Source organism: Ranitomeya imitator, chromosome 5, assembly GCF_032444005.1.
Source record: "Ranitomeya imitator isolate aRanImi1 chromosome 5, aRanImi1.pri, whole genome shotgun sequence".
In the NCBI taxonomy this organism is placed as follows: domain Eukaryota; kingdom Metazoa; phylum Chordata; class Amphibia; order Anura; family Dendrobatidae; genus Ranitomeya; species Ranitomeya imitator.
The window spans coordinates 703,358,665-703,384,964 of NC_091286.1; the positions used below are offsets into that span (position 1 = coordinate 703,358,665).

A 26,300-nucleotide genomic window follows, 5' to 3' on the forward strand; every position below is an offset into this window, starting at 1 on the left:
GATTTTATTTCGGATCTCCCTATCTCTCAAAAGATGTCGGTCATTTGGGTGGTTTGTGATCGCTTCTCTAAGATGGTCCATTTGGTACCCTTGTCTAAATTGCCTTCCTCCTCTGATTTGGTGCCATTGTTTTTCCAGCATGTGGTTCGTTTATATGGCAATCCGGAGAACATCGTTTCGGACAGAGGTTCCCAGTTTGTTTCGAGGTTTTGGCGAGCCTTTTGTGCTAGGATGGGCATTGATTTGTCTTTTTCCTCGGCTTTGCATCCTCAGACAAATGGCCAAACCGAACGAACTAATCAGACTTTGGAAACATATATGAGATGCTTTGTTTCTGCTGATCAGGATGATTGGGTGTCCTTCTTGCCTTTGGCTGAGTTCGCCCTTAATAATCGGGCCAGCTCGGCTACTTTGGTTTCGCCGTTTTTCTGCAATTCTGGTTTCCATCCTCGTTTCTCTTCAGGGCAGGTTGAGTCTTCGGACTGTCCTGTTGTAGATACTGTGGTGGATAGGTTGCAGCAGATTTGGACTCATGTGGTGGACAATTTGACATTGTCCCAGGAGAAGGCTCAACGTTTCGCTAACAGCCGGCGCTGTGTGGGTCCCCGACTTCGTGTTGGGGATTTGGTTTGGTTGTCGTCTCGTTATGTTCCTATGAAGGTTTCCTCTCCTAAGTTTAAGCCTCGTTTCATTGGTCCGTATAAGATGTCTGAGGTTCTCAATCCTGTGTCGTTTCGTTTGACCCTTCCGGCTTCTTTTGCCATCCATAATGTATTCCATAGGTCATTGTTGCGGAGATACGTGGCGCCTGTGGTTTCATCCGTTGATCCTCCTGCCCTGGTGTTGGTTGAGGGGTAGTTGGAGTATGTGGTAGAGAAGATTTTGGATTCTCGTATTTCGAGACGGAAACTCCAGTACCTGGCCAAGTGGAAGGGTTATGGTCAGGAAGATAATTCCTGGGTCCTTGCCTCCGATGTTCATGCTGCCGATCTGGTTCGTGCCTTTCATTTGGCTTGTCCTGGTCGGCCTGGGGGCTCTGGTGAGGGTTCAGTGACCCCTCCTCAAGGGGGGGTAACTGTTGTGAATTCTGTTGTCAAGCTCCCTCCTGTGGTCATGAATGGTACTTCGGCTGGTTCTGTCCATGGGCTTCCTCTGGTGGTTGTGAGTGAAGCTGCGGCTTCTGAGTTTCCTTCTACAGGTGACAAGGTTAATTCGTTAGCTGGCTGCTCTATTTAACTCCACTTAGATCATTGCTCCACGCCACCTGTCAATGTTCCAGTATTGGTCTTGCTCTCTCCTGGATCGTTCTTGTGACCTGTCTTCCCAGCTGAAGCTAAGTTACTGCTTGTTTTTCTCTGGTTTGCTATTTTTCTATCCAGCTTGCTATTTTGATTTTTGTCTTGCTTGCTGGAAGCTCTGGGACGCAGAGGGAGCGCCTCCGCATCGTGAGTCGGTGCGGAGGGTCTTTTTGCGCCCTCTGTGTGGTCTTTTTGTAGGTTTTTGTGCTGACCGTAAAGTTACCTTTCCTATCCTCTGTCTGTTCAGTAAGTCGGGCCTCACTGTGCTAAATCTATTTCATCTCTGTGTTTGTAATTTTCATCTTTACTCACAGTCATTATATGTGGGGGGCTGCCTTTTCCTTTGGGGAATTTCTCTGAGGCAAGGTAGGCTTTATTTTTCTTCTCTAGGGCTATCTAGTTTCTTAGGCTGTGTCGAGTTGCATAGGGAGCGTTAGGAGCAATCCACGGCTATTTCTAGTGTGTGCGATAGGATTAGGGATTGCGGTCAGCAGAGTTCCCATGTCTCAGAGCTCGTCCTATATTATTAGAAACTAGTAGGTCATTCCGTGTGCTCTTACCCACTAGGTCCATTATTGTCCTAACCACCAGGTCATAACAGTCAGGATGAAGCGGAGATGTACTGTCAGAAGTTTAGAAAGTGGTCTGTGCTTACTCAGTGGAATGAGTGTGCCCTGGCGGCAATTTTCAGAAAGGGTCTTTCTGAAACCCTTAAGGATGTCATGGTGGGAGTTCCCACGCCTGCTGGTCTGAATGAGTCTATGTCCTTGGCCATTCAGATCGATCGGCGCTTGCGTGAGCCCAAAGCTGTGCACCATTTGGCGGTATTATCTGAGCATAGGCCTGAGCCTATGCAGTGTGATAGGACTTTGACCAGAGCTGAACGGCAAGAACACAGACGTCGGAATGGGCTGTGTTTTTACTGTGGTGAATCCACTCATGCTATCTTCGATTGTCCTAAGCGCACTAAGCGGTTCGCTAGGTCTGCCACCATTGGTACTGTACAGTCTAAATTTCTTTTGTCCGTTACTCTGATTTGCTCTCTGTCGTCCTATTCTGTTATGGCATTTGTGGATTCAGGCGCTGCCCTGAACTTGATGGACTTGGAGTTTGCCAGGCGCTGTGGTTTTCTCTTGGAGCCCTTGCAGTATCCTATTCCATTGAGAGGAATTGATGCTACGCCTTTGGCCAAGAATAAGCCTCAATACTGGACTCATTTGACCATGTGCATGGCTCCTGCACATCAGGAGGATATTCGCTTTTTGGTGTTGCATAATCTGCATGATGTGGTCGTTTTGGGGTCCACAACCCAGTATTGGATTGGAAATCAATGTCTGTGTCCAGCTGGGGTTGTCAAGGGGTACATGGTGATGTTCCATTGCTGTCAATTTCGCCTTCCACTCCTTCTGAAGTCCCTGAGTTTTTGTCGGATTACCGGGATGTATTTGATGAGCCCAAATCCAGTGCCGTACCTCCTCATAGGGATTGTGATTGTGCTATTGATTTGATTCCTGGTAGTAAGTTTCCTAAGGGTCGACTGTTCAATTTATCGGTGCCAGAACACGCCGCTATGCGGAGTTATATAAAGGAGTCCTTGGAGAAGGGTCATATTCGCCCGTCGTCTTCACCATTGGGAGCAGGGTTCTTTTTTGTGGCCAAGAGGGATAGTAACATAGTAACATAGTAACATAGTTAGTAAGGCCGAAAAAAGACATTTGTCCATCCAGTTCAGCCTATATTCCATCATAATAAATCCCCAGATCTACGTCCTTCTACAGAACCTAATTGTATGATACAATATTGTTCTGCTCCAGGAAGACATCCAGGCCTCTCTTGAACCCCTCGACTGAGTTCGCCATCACCACCTCCTCAGGCAAGCAATTCCAGATTCTCACTGCCCTAACAGTAAAGAATCCTCTTCTATGTTGGTGGAAAAACCTTCTCTCCTCCAGACGCAAAGAATGCCCCCTTGTGCCTGTCACCTTCCTTGGTATAAACAGATCCTCAGCGAGATATTTGTATTGTCCCCTTATATATTTATACATGGTTATTAGATCGCCCCTCAGTCGTCTTTTTTCTAGACTAAATAATCCTAATTTCGCTAATCTATCTGGGTATTGTAGTTCTCCCATCCCCTTTATTAATTTTGTTGCCCTCCTTTGTACTCTCTCTAGTTCCATTATATCCTTCCTGAGCACCGGTGCCCAAAACTGGACACAGTACTCCATGTGCGGTCTAACTAGGGATTTGTACAGAGGCAGTATAATGCTCTCATCATGTGTATCCAGACCTCTTTTAATGCACCCCATGATCCTGTTTGCCTTGGCAGCTGCTGCCTGGCACTGGCTGCTCCAGGTAAGTTTATCATTAACTAGGATCCCCAAGTCCTTCTCCCTGTCAGATTTACCCAGTGGTTTCCCATTCAGTGTGTAATGGTGACATTGATTCCTTCTTCCCATGTGTATAACCTTACATTTATCATTGTTAAACCTCATCTGCCACCTTTCAGCCCAAGTTTCCAACTTATCCAGATCCATCTGTAGCAGAATACTATCTTCTCTTGTACTAACTGCTTTACATAGTTTTGTATCATCTGCAAATATCGATATTTTACTGTGTAAACCTTCTACCAGATCATTAATGAATATGTTGAAGAGAACAGGTCCCAATACTGACCCCTGCGGTACCCCACTGGTCACAGCGACCCAGTTAGAGACTATACCATTTATAACCACCCTCTGCTTTCTATCACTAAGCCAGTTACTAACCCATTTACACACATTTTCCCCCAGACCAAGCATTCTCATTTTGTGTACCAACCTCTTGTGCGGCACGGTATCAAACGCTTTGGAAAAATCGAGATATACCACGTCCAATGACTCACCGTGGTCCAGCCTATAGCTTACCTCTTCATAAAAACTGATTAGATTGGTTTGACAGGAGCGATTTCTCATAAACCCATGCTGATATGGAGTTAAACAGTTATTCTCATTGAGATAATCCAGAATAACATCCCTCAGAAACCCTTCAAATATTTTACCAACAATAGAGGTTAGACTTACTGGCCTATAATTTCCAGGTTCACTTTTAGAGCCCTTTTTGAATATTGGCACCACATTTGCTATGCGCCAGTCCTGCGGAACAGACCCTGTCGCTATAGAGTCCCTAAAAATAAGAAATAATGGTTTATCTATTACATTACTTAGTTCTCTTAGTACTCGTGGGTGTATGCCATCCGGACCCGGAGATTTATCTATTTTAATCTTATTTAGCCGGTTTCGCACCTCTTCTTGGGTTAGATTGGTGACCCTTAATATAGGGTTTTCATTGTTTCTTGGGATTTCACCTAGCATTTCATTTTCCACCGTGAATACCGTGGAGAAGAAGGTGTTTAATATGTTAGCTTTTTCCTCGTCATCTACAACCATTCTTTCCTCACTATTTTTTAAGGGGCCTACATTTTCAGTTTTTATTCTTTTACTATTGATATAGTTGAAGAACAGTTTGGGATTAGTTTTACTCTCCTTAGCAATGTGCTTCTCTGTTTCCTTTTTGGCAGCTTTAATTAGTTTTTTAGATAAAGTATTTTTCTCCCTATAGTTTTTTAGAGCTTCAATGGTGCCATCCTGCTTTAGTAGTGCAAATGCTTTCTTTTTACTGTTAATTGCCTGTCTTACTTCTTTGTTTAGCCACATTGGGTTTTTCCTATTTCTAGTCCTTTTATTCCCACAAGGTATAAACCGCTTACACTGCCTATTTAGGATGTTCTTAAACATTTCCCATTTATTATCTGTATTCTTATTTCTGAGGATATTGTCCCAGTCTACCAGATTAAGGGCATCTCTAAGCTGTTCAAACTTTGCCTTCCTAAAGTTCAATGTTTTTGTGACTCCCTGACAAGTCCCCCTAGTGAAAGACAGGTGAAACTGTACAATATTGTGGTCGCTATTTCCTAGATGCCCGACCACCTGCAGATTTGTTATTCTGTCAGGTCTATTAGATAGTATTAGGTCTAAAAGTGCTGCTCCTCTGGTTGGATTCTGCACCAATTGTGAAAGATAATTTTTCTTGGTTATTAGCAGAAACCTGTTGCCTTTATGGGTTTCACAGGTTTCTGTTTCCCAGTTAATATCCGGGTAGTTAAAGTCCCCCATAACCAGGACCTCATTATGGGTTGCAGCTTCATCTATCTGCTTTAGAAGTAGACTTTCCATGGTTTCTGTTATATTTGGGGGTTTGTAACAGACCCCAATGAGAATTTTGTTACCATTTTTCCCTCCATGAATTTCGACCCATATGGACTCGACATCCTCATTTCCTTCGCTAATATCCTCCCTTAAAGTGGACTTTAGACAAGACTTTACATAGAGACAAACCCCTCCTCCTCTCCGATTTTTACGATCCTTTCTAAACAGACTGTAACCCTGTAAGTTAACTGCCCAGTCATAGCTTTCATCTAACCATGTCTCGGTTATTCCCACTATGTCAAAGTTACCTGTAGATATTTCTGCTTCTAGTTCTTCCATCTTGTTTGTCAGGCTTCTGGCGTTTGCGAGCATGCAGTTTAGAGGATTTTGTTTTGTTCCAATCTCCTCGCTGTGGATTGCTCTTTGAGACCTTGTATTGATTAACGCCTTCTTAATAAGATCACAGTCAAATTTCAGTATCCTTTGCCGCTGCTGTCTGATTTGTTTGCTCGGATTAAGGGGGCTAGTTGGTTCACCAAGATAGATCTTCGAGGGGCGTATAATCTTGTGCGAATTAGACAGGGCGATGACTGGAAAACAGCATTTAATACGCCCGAGGGCCATTTTGAGTACCTGGTTATGCCATTCGGGCTTTCTAATGCTCCATCTGTGTTTCAGTCCTTTATGCATGACATCTTTCGAGAGTACCTGGATAGATTCATGATTGTATATTTGGATGACATTTTGGTCTTTTCTGATGATTGGGAGTCTCATGTGAAGCAGGTCAGAATGGTGTTCCAGGTCCTTCGTGCGAATTCCTTGTTTGTGAAGGGGTCAAAGTGTCTCTTTGGAGTTCAGAAGGTTTCATTTTTGGGTTTCGTTTTTTCCCCTTCTACTATTGAGATGGACCCTGTTAAAGTTCAGGTCATTTATGATTGGACTCAGCCGACATCTGTGAAGAGCCTGCAGAAGTTCCTGGGCTTTTCTAATTTGTAACGTCGCTTCATCGCTAATTTTTCTAGTATTGCTAAACCGTTGACTGATTTGACCAAGAAAGGTGCTGATGTGGTCAATTGGTCCTCTGCGGCTGTAGAGGCTTTTCAGGAGTTGAAGCGTCGTTTTTCTTCTGCCCCTGTGTTGTGCCAGCCAGATGTTTCGCTCCCGTTTCAGGTCGAGGTTGATGCTTCTGAGATTGGAGCAGGGGCTGTTTTGTCGCAAAGAAGTTCTGATGGCTCGGTGATGAAACCATGTGCCTTCTTTTCTAGAAAATTCTCGCCTGCTGAGCGCAATTATGATGTTGTCAATCGAGAGTTGTTGGCCATGAAGTGGGCATTCGAGGAGTGGCGACATTGGCTTGAAGGAGCTAAACATCGCGTGGTGGTCTTGACGGATCACAAGAATTTGACTTATCTTGAGTCTGCCAAACGGTTGAATCCTAGACAGGCTCGATGGTCGCTCTTTTTCTCCCGTTTTGATTTTGTGGTTTCATACCTTCCGGGATCTAAGAATGTGAAGGCTGATGCCATGTCAAGGAGTTTTGTGCCTGACTCTCCGGATATTCCGGAGCCGGCGGGTATTCTCAAAGAGGGGGTAATTTTGTCTGCCATCTCCCCTGATTTGCGGCGCGTGCTGCAGAAGTTTCAGGCTGATAGACCTGACCGTTGTCTAGCGGAGAGACTGTTTGTCCCTGATAGATGGACTAGTTGAGTTATCTCTGAGGTTCATTGTTCGGTGTTGGCTGGTCATCCTGGAATCTTTGGTACCAGAGATTTGGTGGCTAGATCCTTTTGGTGGCCTTCTTTGTCACGGGATGTGCGTTCTTTTGTGCAGTCCTGTGGGACTTGTGCTCGGGCTAAGCCCTGCTGTTCTCATGCCAGTGGGTTGCTTTTGCCCTTGCCGGTCCCGAAGAGGCCCTGGACGCATATTTCCATGGATTTTATTTCTGATCTCCCTGTTTCTCAAAGGATGTCGGTCATTTGGGTGGTTTGTGATCGCTTCTCTAAGATGGTCCATTTGGTACCCTTGTCTAAATTGCCTTCCTCCTCTGATTTGGTGCCATTTTTTTTCCAGCATGTGGTTCGTTTGCATGGCATTCCAGAGAACATCGTCTCGGACAGAGGTTCCCAGTTTGTTTCGAGGTTTTGGCGGTCCTTTTGTGCTAAGATGGGCATTGATTTGTCTTTTTCTTCGGCTTTCCATCCTCAGACTAATGGCCAAACCAAACGAACTAATCAGACTTTGGAAACATATCTGAGATGCTTTGTTTCTGCTGATCAGGATGATTGGGTGTCCTTCTTGCCTTTGGCTGAGTTCGCCCTTAATAATCGGGCCAGCTCGGCTACTTTAGTTTCTCCTTTTTTCTGTAATTCTGGTTTCCATCCTCGTTTCTCTTCAGGGCAGGTTGAGCCTTCGGACTGTCCTGGTGTGGATACGGTGGTGGACAGGTTGCAGCGGATTTGGACTCATGTGGTGGACAATTTGACATTGTCCCAGGAGAAGGCTCAACGTTTCGCTAACCACCGGCGCTGTGTTGGTCCCCGACTTCGTGTTGGGGATTTGGTTTGGTTGTCATCTCGTCATGTTCCTATGAAGGTTTCCTCTCCTAAGTTTAAGCCTCGTTTCATTGGGCCATATAAGATTTCTGAAGTTCTCAATCCTGTGTCATTTCGTTTGGACCTTCCAGCTTCTTTTGTCATCCATAATGTGTTCCATAGGTCGTTGTTGCGGAGATTCGTGGCGCCTATGGTTCCCTCCGTTGATCCTCCTGCCCCGGTGTTGGTCGAGGGGGAGTTGGAGTATGTGGTGGAGAAGATTTTGGATTCTCGTGTTTCGAGACGGAAACTCCAGTACCTGGTCAAGTGGAAGGGTTATGGTCAGGAAGATAATTCCTGGGTTTTTGCCTCTGATGTTCATGCTGCTGATCTAGTTCGTGCCTTTCATTTGGCTCATCCTGGTCGGCCTGGGGGCTCTGGTGAGGGTTCGGTGACCCCTCCTCAAGGGGGGGGTACTGTTGTGGGTTCTGTTGTCGAACTCCCTCCTGTGGTCGTGAATGGTGCTTCGGCGAGTTCTGTCCGTGGACTCCCTCTGGTGGCTGTGAGTGTAGCTGCTGCTTCTGAGGTTCCTTACACAGGTGACGTGGTTTATCCTTTGGTTGGCTGCTCTATTTAACTCCACTCAGATCATTACTCCATGCCAGCTGTCAATGTTCCTGTGCTGGTTCAGTTTGCTCTTGGAATTTTCTGGAGACCTGTCTCTTCCTGCAAGAAGCTAAGTCCCCGTTTGTTATTTTCTGTTCATGGTTTTCTAGTCCAGCTTGCTTTCATGATTTTGTCTTGCTAGCTGGAAGCTCTGGGATGCAGGGTGGCGCCTCCGCACCGTGAGTCGGTGCGGGGGTCTTTTTTGCACACTCTGCGTGGTTTTTTGTAGTTTTGTGCTGACCGCAAAGATACCTTTCCTATCCTCTGTCTATTTAGTTAGTCTGGCCTCCCCTTTGCTAAAACCTGTTTCATTTCTGTGTTTGTGACTTTCATCTTTACTCACAGTTAATATTTGTGGGGGGCTGCCTTTTCCTTTGGGGAAATTTCTCTGAGGCAAGGTAGGCTTTATTTTCTATCTCTAGGGCTAGCTAGTTCTTAGGCTGTGTCCGAGGCGTCTAGGCCTGTTAGGTACGCTCCACGGCTATTTCTAGTGTGTGTGATAGGATTAGGGATTGCGGTCAGCAAAGTTCCCACTTCCCAGAGCTTGTCCTGTGAGTTTAACCATCAGGTCATTCCGGGTGCTCCTAACCACCAGGTCATAACACCCAACCAGGAGTGTTCACATTTCAAAACATTATAGTCATACACCGCTAAAGTGTCATCAATTTCCACAGAGTAGAAACAGTATAATAGGCTTCTGAAACTATTTCCACTACAGGTAACACACATGAATGAGACCCAACTTGGAGTCTCCACATTTAAACAATACTGTGTGTATAGCATCTGCAACAGAAGCAATAGCAGGCACAGAAGCCACGACAAAGATGGCACAGACTGCAATAACGAGAAATCAATCCATGATGCTAAAAATTACACCATCGCCTAGTCTACTCAATCTGCGACTGGGGTGCAAAAGTCATTGAAGATACATGACTTGTTCATTTTGATGAAAGTTAGGCGGTCTACACTTTTCAGGGGACAGCTAGATGCGCTTATCCGTTAGGACACCACCACCAGCGCTGAAGACACGTTCTGAGAGAACGCTGGCTGCCGGGCATGATAAAACCTCCAAGGCGTGTGAGGACACTCATCCTGTTTTGAAGACCAAAATTCAAAAGGGTCCAAATTCCTCTTGATAGCATTGATACTGAGCACAAGATACTCCTGCACCATCCTCTCCAATCGTTCACAATGTGTCGGATTTGTGCACTGTTCTATTTGTGCGTGGCTGGTCTGAACAATGTGTGAAATGAGTCACAGAATCTGCTTATGCTACTTACACTATTGCTGCTGCTGCTTATGTTTTTGCGGTGATGCCTTGATGTTCACAGGGTTGGAAGTATAGACCTGCGATGCACACTGTGTGCCTCACTGTTGCCTTGGAGAAAACCACTCTTAAGATCAGACCTGGGCAAGATGCGGCCCGCGGGCCGCATCCGGCCCGCCTGACGGTTGTAAACGGCCCGCCGCCCGCCGCCCCAGGCACCGCTCGGCTCCCCTTCCCTTGCCGCCTGCCGCCCCAGGCACCGCTCGGCTCCCCTTCCCTTGCCGCCCGCCGCCCCAGGCACCGCTCGGCTCCCCTTCCCTTGCCGCCCGAGGCACCGCTCGGCTCCCCTTCCCTTCAGCCACGCCTGCGCCTGTGCGCCCTGCATTCAAACTCCTGTCCGCTGAGAGGCGCTGACCGCCGCTGGCACTTCCGCATCAGGGAAGCGCCAGCAGCAGGTGACGTCCCTCAGCGTGACACATGCTGCTGCTCTGCTCCGTTGCGTCGGTGTTCTGTGTGGCACTGCAGCGCTGTACTGAGGTCACTTGTGGAGTCGGACGGTGCCGGTGGTCGGTGGTAAGGGCTCTGGGTTATCTGCTCCTCAGTACTTGCGCACTGGGTCATCTGCTCCGCTGTACTTGGGCTCTGGGTTATCTGCTCCTCAGTACTTGTGCTCTGGGTTATCTGCTCCTCTGTACTTGTGCTCTGGGTTATCTGCTCCTCTGTACTTGTGCTCTGGGTTATCTGCTCCTCTGTACTTGGGCTCTGGGTTATCTGCTCCTCAGTACTTGTGCTCTGGGTTATTATCTGCTCCTCAGTACTTGTGCTCTGTGTTATCTGCTCCTCAGTACTTGTGCTCTGAGTTATCTGCTCCTCTGTACTTGTGCTCTGGGTTATCTGCTCCTCTGTACTTGTGCTCTGGGTTATCTGCTCCTCAGTACTTGTGCTCTGGGTTATTATCTGCTCCTCAGTACTTGTGCTCTGTGTTATCTGCTCCTCAGTACTTGTGCTCTGAGTTATCTGCTCCTCTGTACTTGTGCTCTGGGTTATCTGCTCCTCTGTACTTGTGCTCTGGGTTATCTGCTCCTCAGTACTTGTGCTCTGGGTTATTATCTGCTCCTCAGTACTTGTGCTCTGTGTTATCTGCTCCTCAGTACTTGTGCTCTGAGTTATCTGCTCCTCTGTACTTGTGCTCTGGGTTATCTGCTCCTCTGTACTTGTGCTCTGGGTTATCTGCTCCTCAGTACTTGTGCTCTGGGTTATTATCTGCTCCTCAGTACTTGTGCTCTGGGTTATCTGCTCCTCTGTACTTGTGCTCTGGGTTATCTGCTCCTCAGTACTTGTGCTCTGGGTTATTATCTGCTCCTCAGTACTTGTGCTCTGGGTTATCTGCTCCTCAGTACTTGTGCTCTGTGTTATCTGCTCCTCAGTACTTGTGCTCTGGGTTATCTGCTCCTCAGTACTTGTGCTCTGAGTTATCTGCTCCTCTGTACTTGTGCTCTGGGTTATCTGCTCCTCAGTACTTGTGCTCTGGGTTATTATCTGCTCCTCAGTACTTGTGCTCTGGGTTATTATCTGCTCCTCTGTACTTGTGCTCTGGGTTATCTGCTCCCCTGTACTTGTGCTCTGAGTTATCTGCTCCTCTGTACTTGTGCTCTGGGTTATCTGCTCCTCAGTACTTGTGCTCTGGGTTATTATCTGCTCCTCAGTACTTGTGCTCTGGGTTATCTGCTCCTCAGTACTTGTGCTCTGGGTTATCTGCTCCTCTGTACTTGTGCTCTGGGTTATCTGCTCCTCTGTACTTGTGCTCTGGGTTATCTGCTCCTCAGTACTTGTGCTCTGGGTTATTATCTGATCCTCAGTACTTGTGCTCTGGGTTATTATCTGCTCCTCTGTACTTGTGCTCTGGGTTATCTGCTCCCCTGTACTTGTGCTCTGAGTTATCTGCTCCTCTGTACTTGTGCTCTGGGTTATCTGCTCCTCTGTACTTGTGCTCTGGGTTATCTGCTCCCCTGTACTTGTGCTCTGAGTTATCTGCTCCTCTGTACTTGTGCTCTGGGTTATCTGCTCCTCAGTACTTGTGCTCTGAGTTATCTGCTCCTCAGTACTTGTGCTCTGAGTTATCTGCTCCTCTGTACTTGTGCTCTGGGTTATCTGCTCCTCAGTACTTGTGCTCTGAGTTATCTGCTCCTCTGTACTTGTGCGCTGGGTTATCTGCTCCCCTGTACTTGTGCTCTGAGTTATCTGCTCCTCAGTACTTGTGCTCTGAGTTATCTGCTCCTCTGTACTTGTGCTCTGGGTTATCTGCTCCCCTGTACTTGTGCTCTGGGTTATCTGCTCCTCTGTACTTGTGCTCTGGGTTATCTGCTCCCCTGTACTTGTGCTCTGAGTTATCTGCTCCTCTGTACTTGTGCTCTGGGTTATCTGCTCCTCAGTACTTGTGCTCTGGGTTATTATCTGCTCCTCAGTACTTGTGCTCTGGGTTATCTGCTCCTCAGTACTTGTGCTCTGGGTTATCTGCTCCTCTGTACTTGTGCTCTGGGTTATCTGCTCCTCTGTACTTGTGCTCTGGGTTATCTGCTCCTCAGTACTTGTGCTCTGGGTTATTATCTGATCCTCAGTACTTGTGCTCTGGGTTATTATCTGCTCCTCTGTACTTGTGCTCTGGGTTATCTGCTCCCCTGTACTTGTGCTCTGAGTTATCTGCTCCTCTGTACTTGTGCTCTGGGTTATCTGCTCCTCTGTACTTGTGCTCTGGGTTATCTGCTCCTCTGTACTTGTGCTCTGGGTTATCTGCTCCCCTGTACTTGTGCTCTGAGTTATCTGCTCCTCTGTACTTGTGCTCTGGGTTATCTGCTCCTCTGTACTTGTGCTCTGGGTTATCTGCTCCTCTGTACTTGTGCTCTGGGTTATCTGCTCCCCTGTACTTGTGCTCTGAGTTATCTGCTCCTCTGTACTTGTGCTCTGGGTTATCTGCTCCTCAGTACTTGTGCTCTGAGTTATCTGCTCCCCTGTACTTGTGCTCTGAGTTATCTGCTCCTCTGTACTTGTGCTCTGGGTTATCTGCTCCTCAGTACTTGTGCTCTGAGTTATCTGCTCCTCTGTACTTGTGCTCTGGGTTATCTGCTTGTAGATCACAATCTTGTAGATTGTGAGCCCTCGCGGGCAGGGTCCTCTCTCCTCCTGTACCAGTTGTGACTTGTATTTTTCAAGATTATTGTACTTGTTTTATTATGTATACCCCTTCCTCACATGTAAAGCGCCATGGAATAAATGGCGCTATAATAATAAATAATAATAATAATAATAATCTGCTCCTCAGTACTTGTGCTCTGGGTTATTATCTGCTCCTCAGTACTTGTGCTCTGGGTTATTATCTGCTCCTCTGTACTTGTGCTCTGGGTTATCTGCTCCTCTGTACTTGTGCTCTGGGTTATCTGCTCCTCAGTACTTGTGTTCTGGGTTATCTGCTCCTCAGTACTTGTGCTCTGAGTTATCTGCTCCTTTGTACTTGTGCTCTGGGTTATCTGCTCCCCTGTACTTGTGCTCTGGGTTATTATCTGCTCCTCAGTACTTGTGCTCTGGGTTATTATCTGCTCCTCTGTACTTGTGCTCTGAGTTATCTGCTCCTCTGTACTTGTGCTCTGGGTTATCTGCTCCTCTGTACTTGTGCTCTGGGTTATCTGCTCCTCTGTACTTGTGCTCTGGGTTATCTGCTCCCCTGTACTTGTGCTCTGAGTTATCTGCTCCTCTGTACTTGTGCTCTGGGTTATTATCTGCTCCTCAGTACTTGTGCTCTGGGTTATCTGCTCCTCAGTACTTGTGCTCTGAGTTATCTGCTCCTCTGTACTTGTGCTCTGGGTTATCTGCTCCTCAGTACTTGTGCTCTGGGTTATTATCTGCTCCTCAGTACTTGTGCTCTGGGTTATCTGCTCCTCAGTACTTGTGCTCTGAGTTATCTGCTCCTCTGTACTTGTGCTCTGGGTTATCTGCTCCTCAGTACTTGTGCTCTGGGTTATTATCTGCTCCTCAGTACTTGTGCTCTGGGTTATCTGCTCCTCTGTACTTGTGCTCTGAGTTATCTGCTCCTCAGTACTTGTGCTCTGAGTTATCTGCTCCTCAGTACTTGTGCTCTGGGTTATTATCTGCTCCTCAGTACTTGTGTTCTGGGTTATTATCTGCTCCTCTGTACTTGTGCTCTGGGTTATCTGCTCCCCTGTACTTGTGCTCTGAGTTATCTGCTCCCCTGTACTTGTGCTCTGGGTTATTATCTGCTCCTCTATACTTGTGCACTGGGTTATTATCTGCACTAATGAAATCTGGACATTATGGGGGCACTAATGAAATCTGGACATTATGGGGGCACTAATGAATGAAATCTGGACATTATGGGGGCACAAATGAAATCTGGACATTATGGGGGCACTAATGAAATCTGGACATTATGGGGCCTGGATAATCTCTGCATTGTTTAACATACTGTTTGTTCATGAAAATATAGCATATGTATACTACAGTTTTGGGTAAAAATTAGTTAATTATATTAGTCCGGCCCTCTAAAACCATCCAAATTTCTCATGCGGCCCCATGGCAAAATTAATTGCCCACCCCTGCTTAAGATTGTCTACTAGCATGTTTCAATATTCCAGCAGGCATGTCCCTTTCCAGGGAGGAGAAGCATCCAGCGAAATTTACTCTTGTACCATAGATCTAACAGAGTGGCAACCCAGTAGTCAGCACTATGTTTAACCCTAAGAATACAGACATCATGTTGTAGATAGTGCAGCAAGAAAGCGCTCAGTGTGTCGGGCGCTTCCATGAGGTCCAAGTGCATGGTGTGTTGGTGGCGGGGTAACACCCAAGCTTGTTTCCTCTGTCCCCTCCTGCCAACCACAGAAAATAGAGAGGGGATCATTATCCTCTTCATTTCTTGACTGTTGTGCGCCCATCATCGCTTCCTCCTCATCCTCCTTCATTTGTTCCTTTGCTCCTGCACCCCTTGATCACTGTAAACCACCTTCTCATGGCATCTGCCTGTGCGACGACATTTCGGAACTTAGAGATACTGTTATCCCTTCCGCATCCTCCTCTGCTTACTCCTCTTCTGGGACCACCAGCTCCTCGCTCAGATTATTTAAAGTGTGCTCCAGCATATACTGTAGATGACCGAAATAGTGATGCTGATGACGGCTTTGTCAGTGCTAACCATCTTAGTGGCCATTTCAAAACTGTGCAGAAGGGTGCAGAGGTCCTTTGTCAGTTCCCACTCCACATGAGTGATTTCCACCACGTCCGTACTGCATTGGCTCAGGCTGTGTAAAGGACATAATGCATCAGGGCTCATCGCTGTTGCCACAGTCAACATGTGCAGACTGGAATTCCGAGTTGCAAATCAAATGGTTAAAGAACTCTGTAGCGATGCAACTCGATAACCTGTGGGGTGCAATTGGCGGAAGTGAGCACATAGTCACCGGGCTTTCTGCAAAAGCACATTCAAGCTGGGGGCATGGCAGACAAATTGCTGAACCACCAAGTTAAGGAAGTGAGCCATGCAAGGCATGCGTATGAGGTTGCCCCAGCGTAGGGCCACCACAAGGTTCGCATTGTTATCGCACACAGCATTTCCCGGCTCCAGGTTTAGTGGAGACAGCCATTGTTCTAAATGGGCCTGAATAGCTGTCCACAACTCTTGAGCCCCGTGACTGCGATCTCCAAAACATGTTAATTTAAACACTGCCTGATTGCAGTGAGCCCTGGCTGTGCAGTACAGAGGTGGTGGGGATTCACTCTGCACTGTTGAAACATGTGTCTAAATAAGGGAGTGGTTGAGGGTGCAGGTGAAGGCCCTAGAGGAGGTCGAGGAGCAAACACCCAAAAACTCCGGTCCCGCCAAATTCAGGTGATAGGTTCACTTTCAGCAGAGAGCTTTATAAATACATAGCAAAGATTAAATGAAGAATTTGGTTACACACCAGAGATTGGTGGATACAGAGCAGAGACGAGTTACAATCTTTTACTGTAACTCAGGAGTTCGTAAATCTTAAGTGGCTTTCTTGGTCACTGTCTCAGATCGCTTTTTTAAAAATTTTTTTATAGCGCTAACATATTCCGCAGCGCTTTACAGTTTGCACACATTATCATCGCTGTCCCCGATGGGGCTCACAATCTGAATTCCCTATCAGTATGTCTTTGGAATGTGGGAGGAAACTGGAGAACCCGGAGGAAACCCACGCAAACACGAGAACATACAAACTCTTTGCAGATGTTGTCCTTGGTGGGGTTTGAACCCAGGACCCCAGCGCTGCAAGGCTGCTGTGCTAACCACTGCGCCACCGTACTGCCCGGATCGCTCACCTAATTCATAGATTTATCAGTTATTACTAGTGATAAGTGCACAGAGATGTAATTCTTGCCTTCCCATCTTTTTTGTGAATAATGATTATAGCTCCATAAAAATAACTAGTAAAAAGACGAAAAGAGTAGATGACACATGGACGGTAAAAACAGACACATCGACCATAAAAATTGGAACAAGAAAAAAGGGATGTGTGAATGAATAGGGAGAATACAAGAATTATCCAGCCCAATGGATCTACAATCGGTGTGACTTCCATGCTAAGATAGAAATGCCACCTCTCCGACCGTTATCACTTTGTCATAGATGACACCGGAGAGATCCCACCGATCCCACTGCTGCCACCAATTGTCATGGATATCACAGCTGGGGGATCACACAGAACCCACCACTGTTACCACATAGGACACCGGAGGGATCACAAAGGTCCCACTGCGGCCACTAGTTTGTGTGGCATAGTGTTTATCTAACATATGTTATAGCATGAAACATTGGTGTGTAGTAACGAGTGTTAGTGTAGTATACAACCTGTGTACAGCATGGAGTGTGCATGTCTGTAACATGTAGTATGTGTGTGTAGCATACAGTTTGTGTAGCATGAGTCTGTATAGTATACAGTGTGTGCATGTAGCATGGTGTGTAATATATGTAGCAAGGGTGTGAGTGTATGTAACGTACGTACAGTGTGTGTGGTATAGAGTGTTTAAGTAACTTACAGATTATATTTGTAGCATGGAGTGTGTGTATAACATAGAGTGTGTGTTTGAACCCGTGAGTCTGCGTTTTGTGGTTGTCTTCTCTGTTGAGCCACAGCAGACTCTCCTTTTCTCCAGGTGTTTATGGATCGCCCGCAAGGGCTAGGGGTACTTGGTACCAGATCCTTCGGTTCACAGGGGGATGTCATGGTTGCTGACCTGGCCCGTGGCCCTGGGACGTCCATATAAAAGGTAAAGTTCTTTAAAGGGATTGTTTGTGACGCCACCTGTGGTATTCGGTCAGAGTGACCGACGCTGCTAAGGGGTCCGCTGGGGTGATGTTATGGCAGCTAGATGGTATACCTTCCCACAGGTGAAGTGTTTCCCCAGGGCTTCCCGGTGTGTAGATGGTGGATGGTGTGAGGCGCAGTGAAGAACGAGGACACAAGGTTGCAGTCTCTTTACCTGTTACTGAAGGTTTCAGCGTCCTCAGTCCAGAGCACCAGATCACAGGGCAGGCAGAGTCCGGCCGGTCTGAAGGCAAATCCAAAGTCCCCTTGTCCAAGTAGAAATCAGTAGCCTTCCTCTAGCACTGTGGTGTTGTAGTCCCTTACTGCTAAGCTTCTCATAAGGTCCTCACAGATGTTATGTCTCTCTCTGTCCCCCAGATGGATAGGACAAACCCATATGACCGGTGGCTTGAGGCATTTTACAGGGACTCTATCATGCCCCAGCCTCTAATGGGTGCCACCTTGCCTCCTGGGTATAGGGGTGGACAGGTAACGTGAAATTAGCTGTCCTGCCGGTCTCTGGAGCAAGGCATAAAGGATCATTGCTCCCTTGGTGTTCCAGCTACCGGGGTCCTGCACCCCAAAAGGGGGGCAGCCTGTGTAGGGCCGTTCCCGTCCTGGTATCCACTCCTTTGCTACGACTTCTTCACCCTCTCTACAATACAGTTCTCCTTCAGTGTCTCTTTCTGGGAGCTGCAGCTCTCAGGGCATGCACAGCTTCGTGTCCTTCTGTCTCGATCTCTGACTGGATCCCACCCCTGTCAGGGACCAACTAACTGAGCGAAGCTCAGCCAGCAACTAGCTAACTTCCTCTCCAGGCAACCAGTTTTACATAATTGTGAGGAGTGACCTAATAAATAAGAGCAGAGCTCCCCCTGGTGGCCTGGAGTGCGAAATGTGTTGCATGTTTGTGATACCTGGATTCAGTTGTCCTTCTTTGCCTCCAAATGTAACATCACTCCCCCCTAGAGGAGAATTATATTACTGCAACGGCCAGGACCCTGGGGTGCTGCATTTATGTTCTCATATTCTGGCTGCATGCTGTTTAAAATAATAGAGGTGTTTTTATTTATTCATTTGTCTGTCCTATCACCTTTCGGGTGCAGCTTTATATTCTGTCCCCATGCTGGCATTTCCTGCTGGTGATAGTTTCTGGTGGATGTTCAACCATTCTGCTGTAGCTTAAAGCCAGTCAGTGAAATTCCAGCTAGGGTTTATCATCATGCTGTTTCTATTCTGTACTCTGCACCTACCTTCTGTTTATTTTCAGGGAGCAGGCGGCATATAATTTAGCAGTATGTACTTTACACTTTAGCGTTTATTTTGTGGTTTTCTTTACTCACTCTGGGAAACTTTTATCAGCACACTTTCCCTTTTGTAGGTAATTTTCACTCTGCTCTGCCGTTCGATTCTTTAGGAGGGACGTGAAGCACTCGACCACCTTTCAGGCAGTTTAGGCCTAAGCTCCCATCTTCTAGTCTGTGGTTAGGGCTATCTCTGCTCACACAGGAACCATTGGGGGCTGCAGGGTCAGGATCTCTAACCTGTACAGGAATCGGTAGGGTCGATTGCAGCTTTTAGTTTGTTACCTATTTTACCTGGTGAGTTGCTTCTCTAAAATAACAATGTATTTAGTATAAAGTTTTAGAGTATTATTCAGTCTGTGTTTAGCATAGAGTGTGTGTAATATACAGTGAGTGCGTATTTGTGCAATATGCAGTGTGTGTTTGACATATAGTATTGTCAAGGAGTCAGCCGTTGTCAGGGAATCCCGTAGACCTCCGGGCTGATAGCAATTTGTCACAAACCAGCGCTCCAGTGCCGCCAATCATCAAGACAGTTACACAATTGACTGACCACTGATGGACAAGACCACTGCTGTGTTCACTAGCAGGCCAATTATTGGGGAACTCACAGTGAATATTGTTCAGTTTTTCTTTTTAATACATTTGCAAAATTTCCTGCATTTCTATTTTTTTTCCCAGTCAATATGGGTGCAGAGTGCAGATTAATGAGGAAAAAAATAACTTTTTTGAATTTACCAAATGACTGCAATGAAACCAAGAGTGAAAAATTTAAAGGGGTCTGAATACTTTCAGTACCCACTGTATTGAGTGTAGCATGGAGTGTGTGCCTGTGTGTGTAACATACATTTTGTGTGTGTAACAACCAGTGTGTGTGTGTAGCATTGATTTTGTTCCTGTGTGTGTGTGTGTAGCATGGAGTGTGTTTTGTGTTTGTCTGTGTAGCATCCACATTAAAAAGTTCTACCATTGCAGATGAGCATTCATTGGGGGCAAACATATTGGAAATCAGTAGAAAGTATAATATCTGATAATCCAAATTAGTATTAAACCAAGAAAAACAAAGAAAACTAATCTATCCAATAAACTTTATTAAACAAAATAAGGATAAAAGACTGACACAACACCCAGACCCCTCTAAATGGGGGTGGGTCAATTAAAAAACCTGGCCCAAAACGATTGTAAAGGGCAAAGGGTGGGAGGGACAACGGGGCCGATAGCAAAAACCCTACACGTCCCTACAAATATTCCCTGCCTGTCTGCGGAGGTTGGCACCCTCTTGGACGCAATATGGCGCCCCCGCTCACCGTCGACTCATCCTTAAGGCCCTATAAGTCCCTCTACATGTATAAAGATACTATACCACAAACAACACCCAATACATGGCCTAACCAAACTCGGGACCAAAAAAAGAGAAAAAACACCAGGTAGTGATTCACCAGTAAAGACAAACGGTCTGACCGTACCAATCCCTAATGCTAAAGTATAACGCCTGAAACTAAGGCTAATATACCCTAAGGAGTCCCTAACCGAGTCTCCCTACCTGTCAGCGGAGGTTGGCACCCTCTTGAACGCAAATGGCGCCCCCGCTCCTCGGCGGCTGCCCCTATTAACCCTGGCTGAATCCCTAAAAGAAGATATATCGGGATACTAAATACGGGTGGTGCCTTAGGGGCTATACTAGTGACCCAGATAAATAGGTCCCTATAGCTCGGTCAGACCCTAAAGATAAAGCAAATAGCAACAATACTTAAACTAATGCTTGCACGGCAATAGGAAAGATGTATATAACAGCTTAACGAATACAACTATATTATGATCACAGTTGGTAAAGTACTCGTATGCAAATACAATGGTTGCGGGGAAAAAAAAACAAAAAAAAAAAACACACAACTGGTGAAAAACATATAAACTTAAAAGGCCTGAAACACTTATCTGTGTTCAGGTCTCGCCTCTACGCGTTTCCCCCCCATGATGTGGTTCCTCAGGAGGCATATGGGAAAAAGAGATACTGTGTGAATAGATCACATCAGAGATACATGTTGTGCCTTTCAGGCCTTTTAAGTTTATATGTTTTTCACCAGTTGTGTGTTTTTTTTTTTTTTTTTCCCCGCAACCATTGTATTTGCATACGAGTACTTTACCAACTGTGATCATAATATAGTTGTATTCGTTAAGCTGTTATATACATCTTTCCTATTGCCGTGCAAGCATTGGTTTAAGTATTGTTGCTATTTGCTTTATCTTTAGGGTCTGACCGAGCTATAGGGACCTATTTATCTGGGTCACTAGTATAGCCCCTAAGGCACCACCCGTATTTAGTATCCCGATATATCTTCTTTTAGGGATTCAGCCAGGGTTAATAGGGGCAGCCGCCGAGGAGCGGGGGCGCCATTTGCGTTCAAAAGGGTGCCAACCTCCGCTGACAGGTAGGGAGACTCGGTTAGGGACTCCTTAGGGTATATTAGCCTTAGTTTCAGGCGTTATACTTTAGCATTAGGAATTGGTACGGTCAGACCGTTTGTCTTTACTGGTGAATCACTACCTGGTGTTTTTTCTCTTTTTTTGGTCCCGAGTTTGGTTAGGCCATGTATTGGGTGTTGTTTGTGGTATAGTATCTTTATACATGTAGAGGGACTTATAGGGCCTTAAGGGTGAGTCGATGGTGAGCGGGGGCGCCATATTGCGTCCAAGAGGGTGCCAACCTCCGCAGACAGGCAGGGAATATTTGTAGGGACGTGTAGGGTTTTTGCTATCGGCCCCGTTGTCCCTCCCACCCTTTGCCCTTTACAATCGTTTTGGGCCAGGTTTTTTAATTGACCCACCCCCATTTAGAGGGGTCTGGGTGTTGTGTCAGTCTTTTATCCTTATTTTGTTTAATAAAGTTTATTGGATAGATTAGTTTTCTTTGTTTTTCTTCATATTGGAAATCACTCAACAAATGAGGAAAACCCTCATTCATCGGATCGTTTATGCCGGAACAAAAATCAAAATAAAAGACGCCGGTAAATAAACACCGGGCGACCTGGTTATGGATGATCGTTGCTTGTTTAAAGTCATCATGTGTAAATGCACAAAAAATGGTCATTTGAGCAAAAGTTAAGCATTTGAGAACCACTTTTAATATTGCCAAGGGCCACTCTTTGTCAACAACCTTCTGTCACAACCCAGCTGTCGGGTGACCCGGAGCCAGGGGCTCCTTCCCTGTCCCTACCACTAGGGGGCACCCTAGCTCACCCTATTCTTCTGGATACTTCTGAAGGTGAAGATGCCGGGACCGCCACCCTTGCCTTAATCCTGAATTAGCTCACTGTCTGTTCTCTTCCCCCACTCAGGGAAGAGGGGTGCTACTGTGTACCGCAGTACACCAACCTGACAAACAAGGCAACATAGAAAAGGGTAAACTGAAAATACCAGGCATACAAAATATTCACTCACATATAACAGAGGAATGCAATGGGGAGTGGAGGATGGGGAAAAACCAAAGTAGGAAGAGGGAAGGGAATTATCACACTTACAAACCACGCAACAGTCACAGATAACTCCTCCAAACTCTTTCTCATATCAACAACTCTCCACCAAGCCATGCAGCATAAGCTAGCTCTGACGTGGGTTTCAGTCAGGACCCAGATTATATAAGGGATAGGTGTGGCTAACTGAGCTTGGCTGAGAGCTCAGGCTCCCAGAGTTTCCAACATGGCCAATTACCAATGTTCTGCCAAAAGAAATAAACATCATTTAAAAAGGTGACTTTTTTTTTTTTTCAGCGCAGGAGTAGGAGCAATCAGACACTGCAGTCTTCTGGCTCCTCTTTGTTGCGGTAGCCCCATGTGTTCCTATGTGTGAACATGATTACTATTATTTTTCAAAAATTATTAGATCCTTGACATTTTTTATGTGTTTCTCAGCTCAGTTATGCGAAAAAGGATTCATTTTTTGAACATGAAATAAGTTCTTCCTCGTTCCACCACACGTTCCCTGGGCAGAGAGCTCAGCATAAAGCTCTAGTACATTTACTCCAAAATTTGGGCTGGACTTGGGTGGGAATCATTTCTTCAGAGGACGAAAGCAGCCAACGTTCCAGCGTGAAGCTGAAGGAGAAACTGAGAGAAAATGGGATCTGCATTGAGTTTGCCATAACTCTCCATAAAGATGGAGTAGGTAAAGATATTCTGGCCTTTGAGACGCTACAGAAGTCCTCCTGTAATGCCGTGATTTTGAACGTTAACTTAGATGAACCGATATTCTTTGAAGTTGCAAAGAAGAAAACCTTCAGAAAAGTTTTAATTTCACTTTTCTCCTTTCCGAATTTTGTTAATGCCGATATAATCAACCATCTAAATGGCTCTCTGATGCTAAGCCTGCACAAGGTGGAGATTCCTGGTCTAAAGAACTTTCTGTTGGCTGTTGATGCCCAAAAATATGACAATTATTTCATTTTGAGCAAAATGTGGAAAAAAATATTTTGGTGCTTGCCTGTTAACTTCATGGATGAGTCTGTGGATAGCTGTAATGAGACATATGGTGTTCATCTCTATGATGGATTGTTGTACGATGTGGAGAACTTTCGAGTCACATTTCAAGTCTACGCTGCCGTCTACGCCCTGGCACATGCCCTACATGATTTGATTGAGCAAAGTGATAAGGAAGAAGCTTCACTTGATTCACAATGGAGCTGGCAACACTGGAAGGTACGGTAATATGGCTGCTTACGGGAGAAGTACATGGTAGACATGTGTAGCATGGACGTAGCTCTCATGAGTGGTCTCGTTAAAAAAAAAATCTCTGTTTAGCTATTTGAACACAGCTATGGATATAGCAGCATAAAAAGCATTTTGGCTACTATCACTTTAAAGGATTTTGACCCCTTCACCTCCAGCCTGTTTTCACCTTCCGGACAAGGCCAAATTTTACAATTCTGATCAGCGTCAATGTAGGCGGTAATAACTCTGGAACGCTTCAACACATCGCAGTGACCCTGAGAATGTTTTTTGTGACATTTTGTAATTTATGTAAGTGGTAAATTTTGGTCGATTATAATTTGCTTTTATTTATAAAAATATAAAAAATTTGACCAAAAATGTAGTAATTTTCAAACTTTGAATTTTTATACCCTTAAACCACGCATAAAAGAAATAATAAATAACATTTATCACATGTTTAATATACATCTGCATCATTTTTCAAACATCATCTTTTTTCTTTGATATTTAAAAAAATTAAAAGTTGACCAGCAATTTTTCATTTTTCCAATAAAATTTAGAAAACCAATATTTTGTTAGCAACCGCGTTACATTTTAATAGACATCGAGGAGATTATGTGACAGAAAATACCTAAATGTGAAACCATTTTAACAACCGCACCCAGGGGTGGATTAAGGGTAGCCAGGGCCCCGGGCTGTTCAGACACTGTGGGCCCCTCCCGGTCATGTGACGGGGTCATGTGACGGGGGTCATGTGACGGGGGTCATGTGACGGGGGTCATGATATACCCGAACCAAATTATTCTAGAAAAATGGCCGGGCCCTACTCTACTATAACCTATTAAATATTTGTTAAAATCAGCAATACAATTTAGGTATGTTTTGACCAATAATATCACATACAAGGAACAAATACCACCGCACCATGACCAGACCACAAATTACAGCCACAGTGATCGAATAATATCACATACAAGGAACAAATGCCACCGCGCCATGTCAAGACCACATATTACCACCACTTGGTAACCAAATAGCACATACAAGGGACAAATACCACAACACCATTTCCAGACCACATATTACCACCACAGTGACTGAATACTACAATACCGATCAGTAATAAAAAAAAACAAAACACAATACTATCACCATAAGTGCCAGTATTCACAGAAGATCTGTACTTAGTATGCAGTGTCTGTGTAGAGGTAATCCAGAGATCACTGGTGGTATTATACACAGGAGCTCTGTATATAATGTATAGGTAATACAGTGATCACTGGTGACATTGTACACAGGACCTCTGTATATAGTATACAGTGTATAGTGTCCGTGTATAGGTAACACTGACTCACCAGGTGAAGTCCTTCATCTTTCATCCAGCACAGACCGCCATCACTTCTTCCAGCCAGGACTCGTTTCTGCAGGAAATAACACAGTTATCTCGAGCTCCGCTTGCAGAAAACATTACTTAATTTTTCACAACTTCTACATTACACCACATGAAGAAAAAAATGTGATATAGTGTCACTCTGTACAGTAACAGGACCACCCCTCCATTTAAGACAGGGTCGTCAAAAAATAAAATAAATACATCACTGCAGTAATAATATCCCTTAATTAGCCCCTATGGTAATAATATTCCCCATCCTGGCCCCGTTTATCTCATTCCTGGCTCCAGCCATATGTTCTCGCATCCTGCCCTCATGAGTATCCATTCTACATTTCTACCCCATGTGATCTCCCCATCCTGCCCCATCTGTCTCCATCGTATCCATCCTGCCCCATGATCCAATCCAGCCCCATGTCTTTCATTTTGCCCTGTGTCTCCAATCATGCCCCGCATCTAAATTCTGCCCATGCCTCCAGTCCTGCCCCCAGTGTGTCCAGCAATCTGCCCCAGTGTGTCCAGCAATCTGCCCCAGTGTGTCCAGCATTTCCCCCAGTGTGTCCGACTCCAGCATATTGCCCCAGTGTGTCCAGCAATCTTCCCCAGTATGTCAAGCATATTGCCCCAGTGTGTCCAGCATTGCCCCCAGACAGTGTGTCCAGCAATCTACCTCAGTGTGTCCAGCATATTACCCCCAGTGTGTCCAGCAATCTACCTCAGTGTGTCCAGCATATTACCCCCAGTGTGTCCAGCAATCTGCCCCAGTGTCTCCAGCATTGCCCCAGTGTCTCCAGCATTGCCTCAGTGTCTCCAGTATTGCCCCAGTGTCTCAAGCGATCATCTGCCCCCAGTGTGTCCAGCAATCTGCCCCAGTATGTCCAGCATTGCCATCAGTGTGTCCAGCAATCTGCCCCAGTGTGTCCAGCATTGCCCTAGTGTCTCCAGCATTGCCCCAGTGTCTCAAGCAATCATCTGCCCCCAGTGTGTCCAGCAATCTGCCCCAGTATGTCCAGCATTGCCGTCAGTGTGTCCAGCAATCTGCCCCAGTGTCTCCAGCATTGCCCCAGTGTCTCCAGCATTGCCCCAGTGTCTCCAGCATTGCCCCAGTGTCTCAAGCAATCATCTGCCCCCAGTGTGTCCAGCAATCTGCCCCAGTATGTCCAGCATTGCCATCAGTGTGTCCAGCAATCTGCCCCAGTGTGTCCAGCATTGCCCTAGTGTCTCCAGCATTGCCCCAGTGTCTCAAGCAATCATCTGCCCCCAGTGTGTCCAGCAATCTGCCCCAGTATGTCCAGCATTGCCGTCAGTGTGTCCAGCAATCTGCCCCAGTGTCTCCAGCATTGCCCCAGTGTCTCCAGCATTGCCCCAGTGTCTCCAGCATTGCCCCAGTGTCTCCAGCATTGCCCCAGTGTCTCAAGCATACATCTGCCCCCAGTGTGTCCAGCAATCTGCCCCAGTATGTCCAGCATTGCCGTCAGTGTGTCCAGCGATCTGCCCCAGTGTCTCCAGCATTGCCCCAGTGTCTCCAGCATTGCCCCAGTGTCTCCAGCATTGCCCCAGTGTCTCCAGCATTGCCCCAGTGTCTCAAGCATACATCTGCCCCCAGTGTGTCCAGCA

General features: G+C 46.0%; 1 protein-coding gene across 1 annotated transcript in view; it reads left to right on the forward strand.

The window, feature by feature from the left end:
• LOC138637965 (vomeronasal type-2 receptor 26-like) overlaps nt 1-26,300 on the forward strand; it is a 136,186-nt gene that overhangs the window by 21,420 nt on the left and 88,466 nt on the right. The window contains exon 2 of the mRNA XM_069726887.1: nt 22,499-23,281. Coding sequence (XP_069582988.1) covers nt 22,499-23,281 — 783 coding nt within the window. The remainder of the gene's footprint in view (nt 1-22,498; nt 23,282-26,300) is intronic.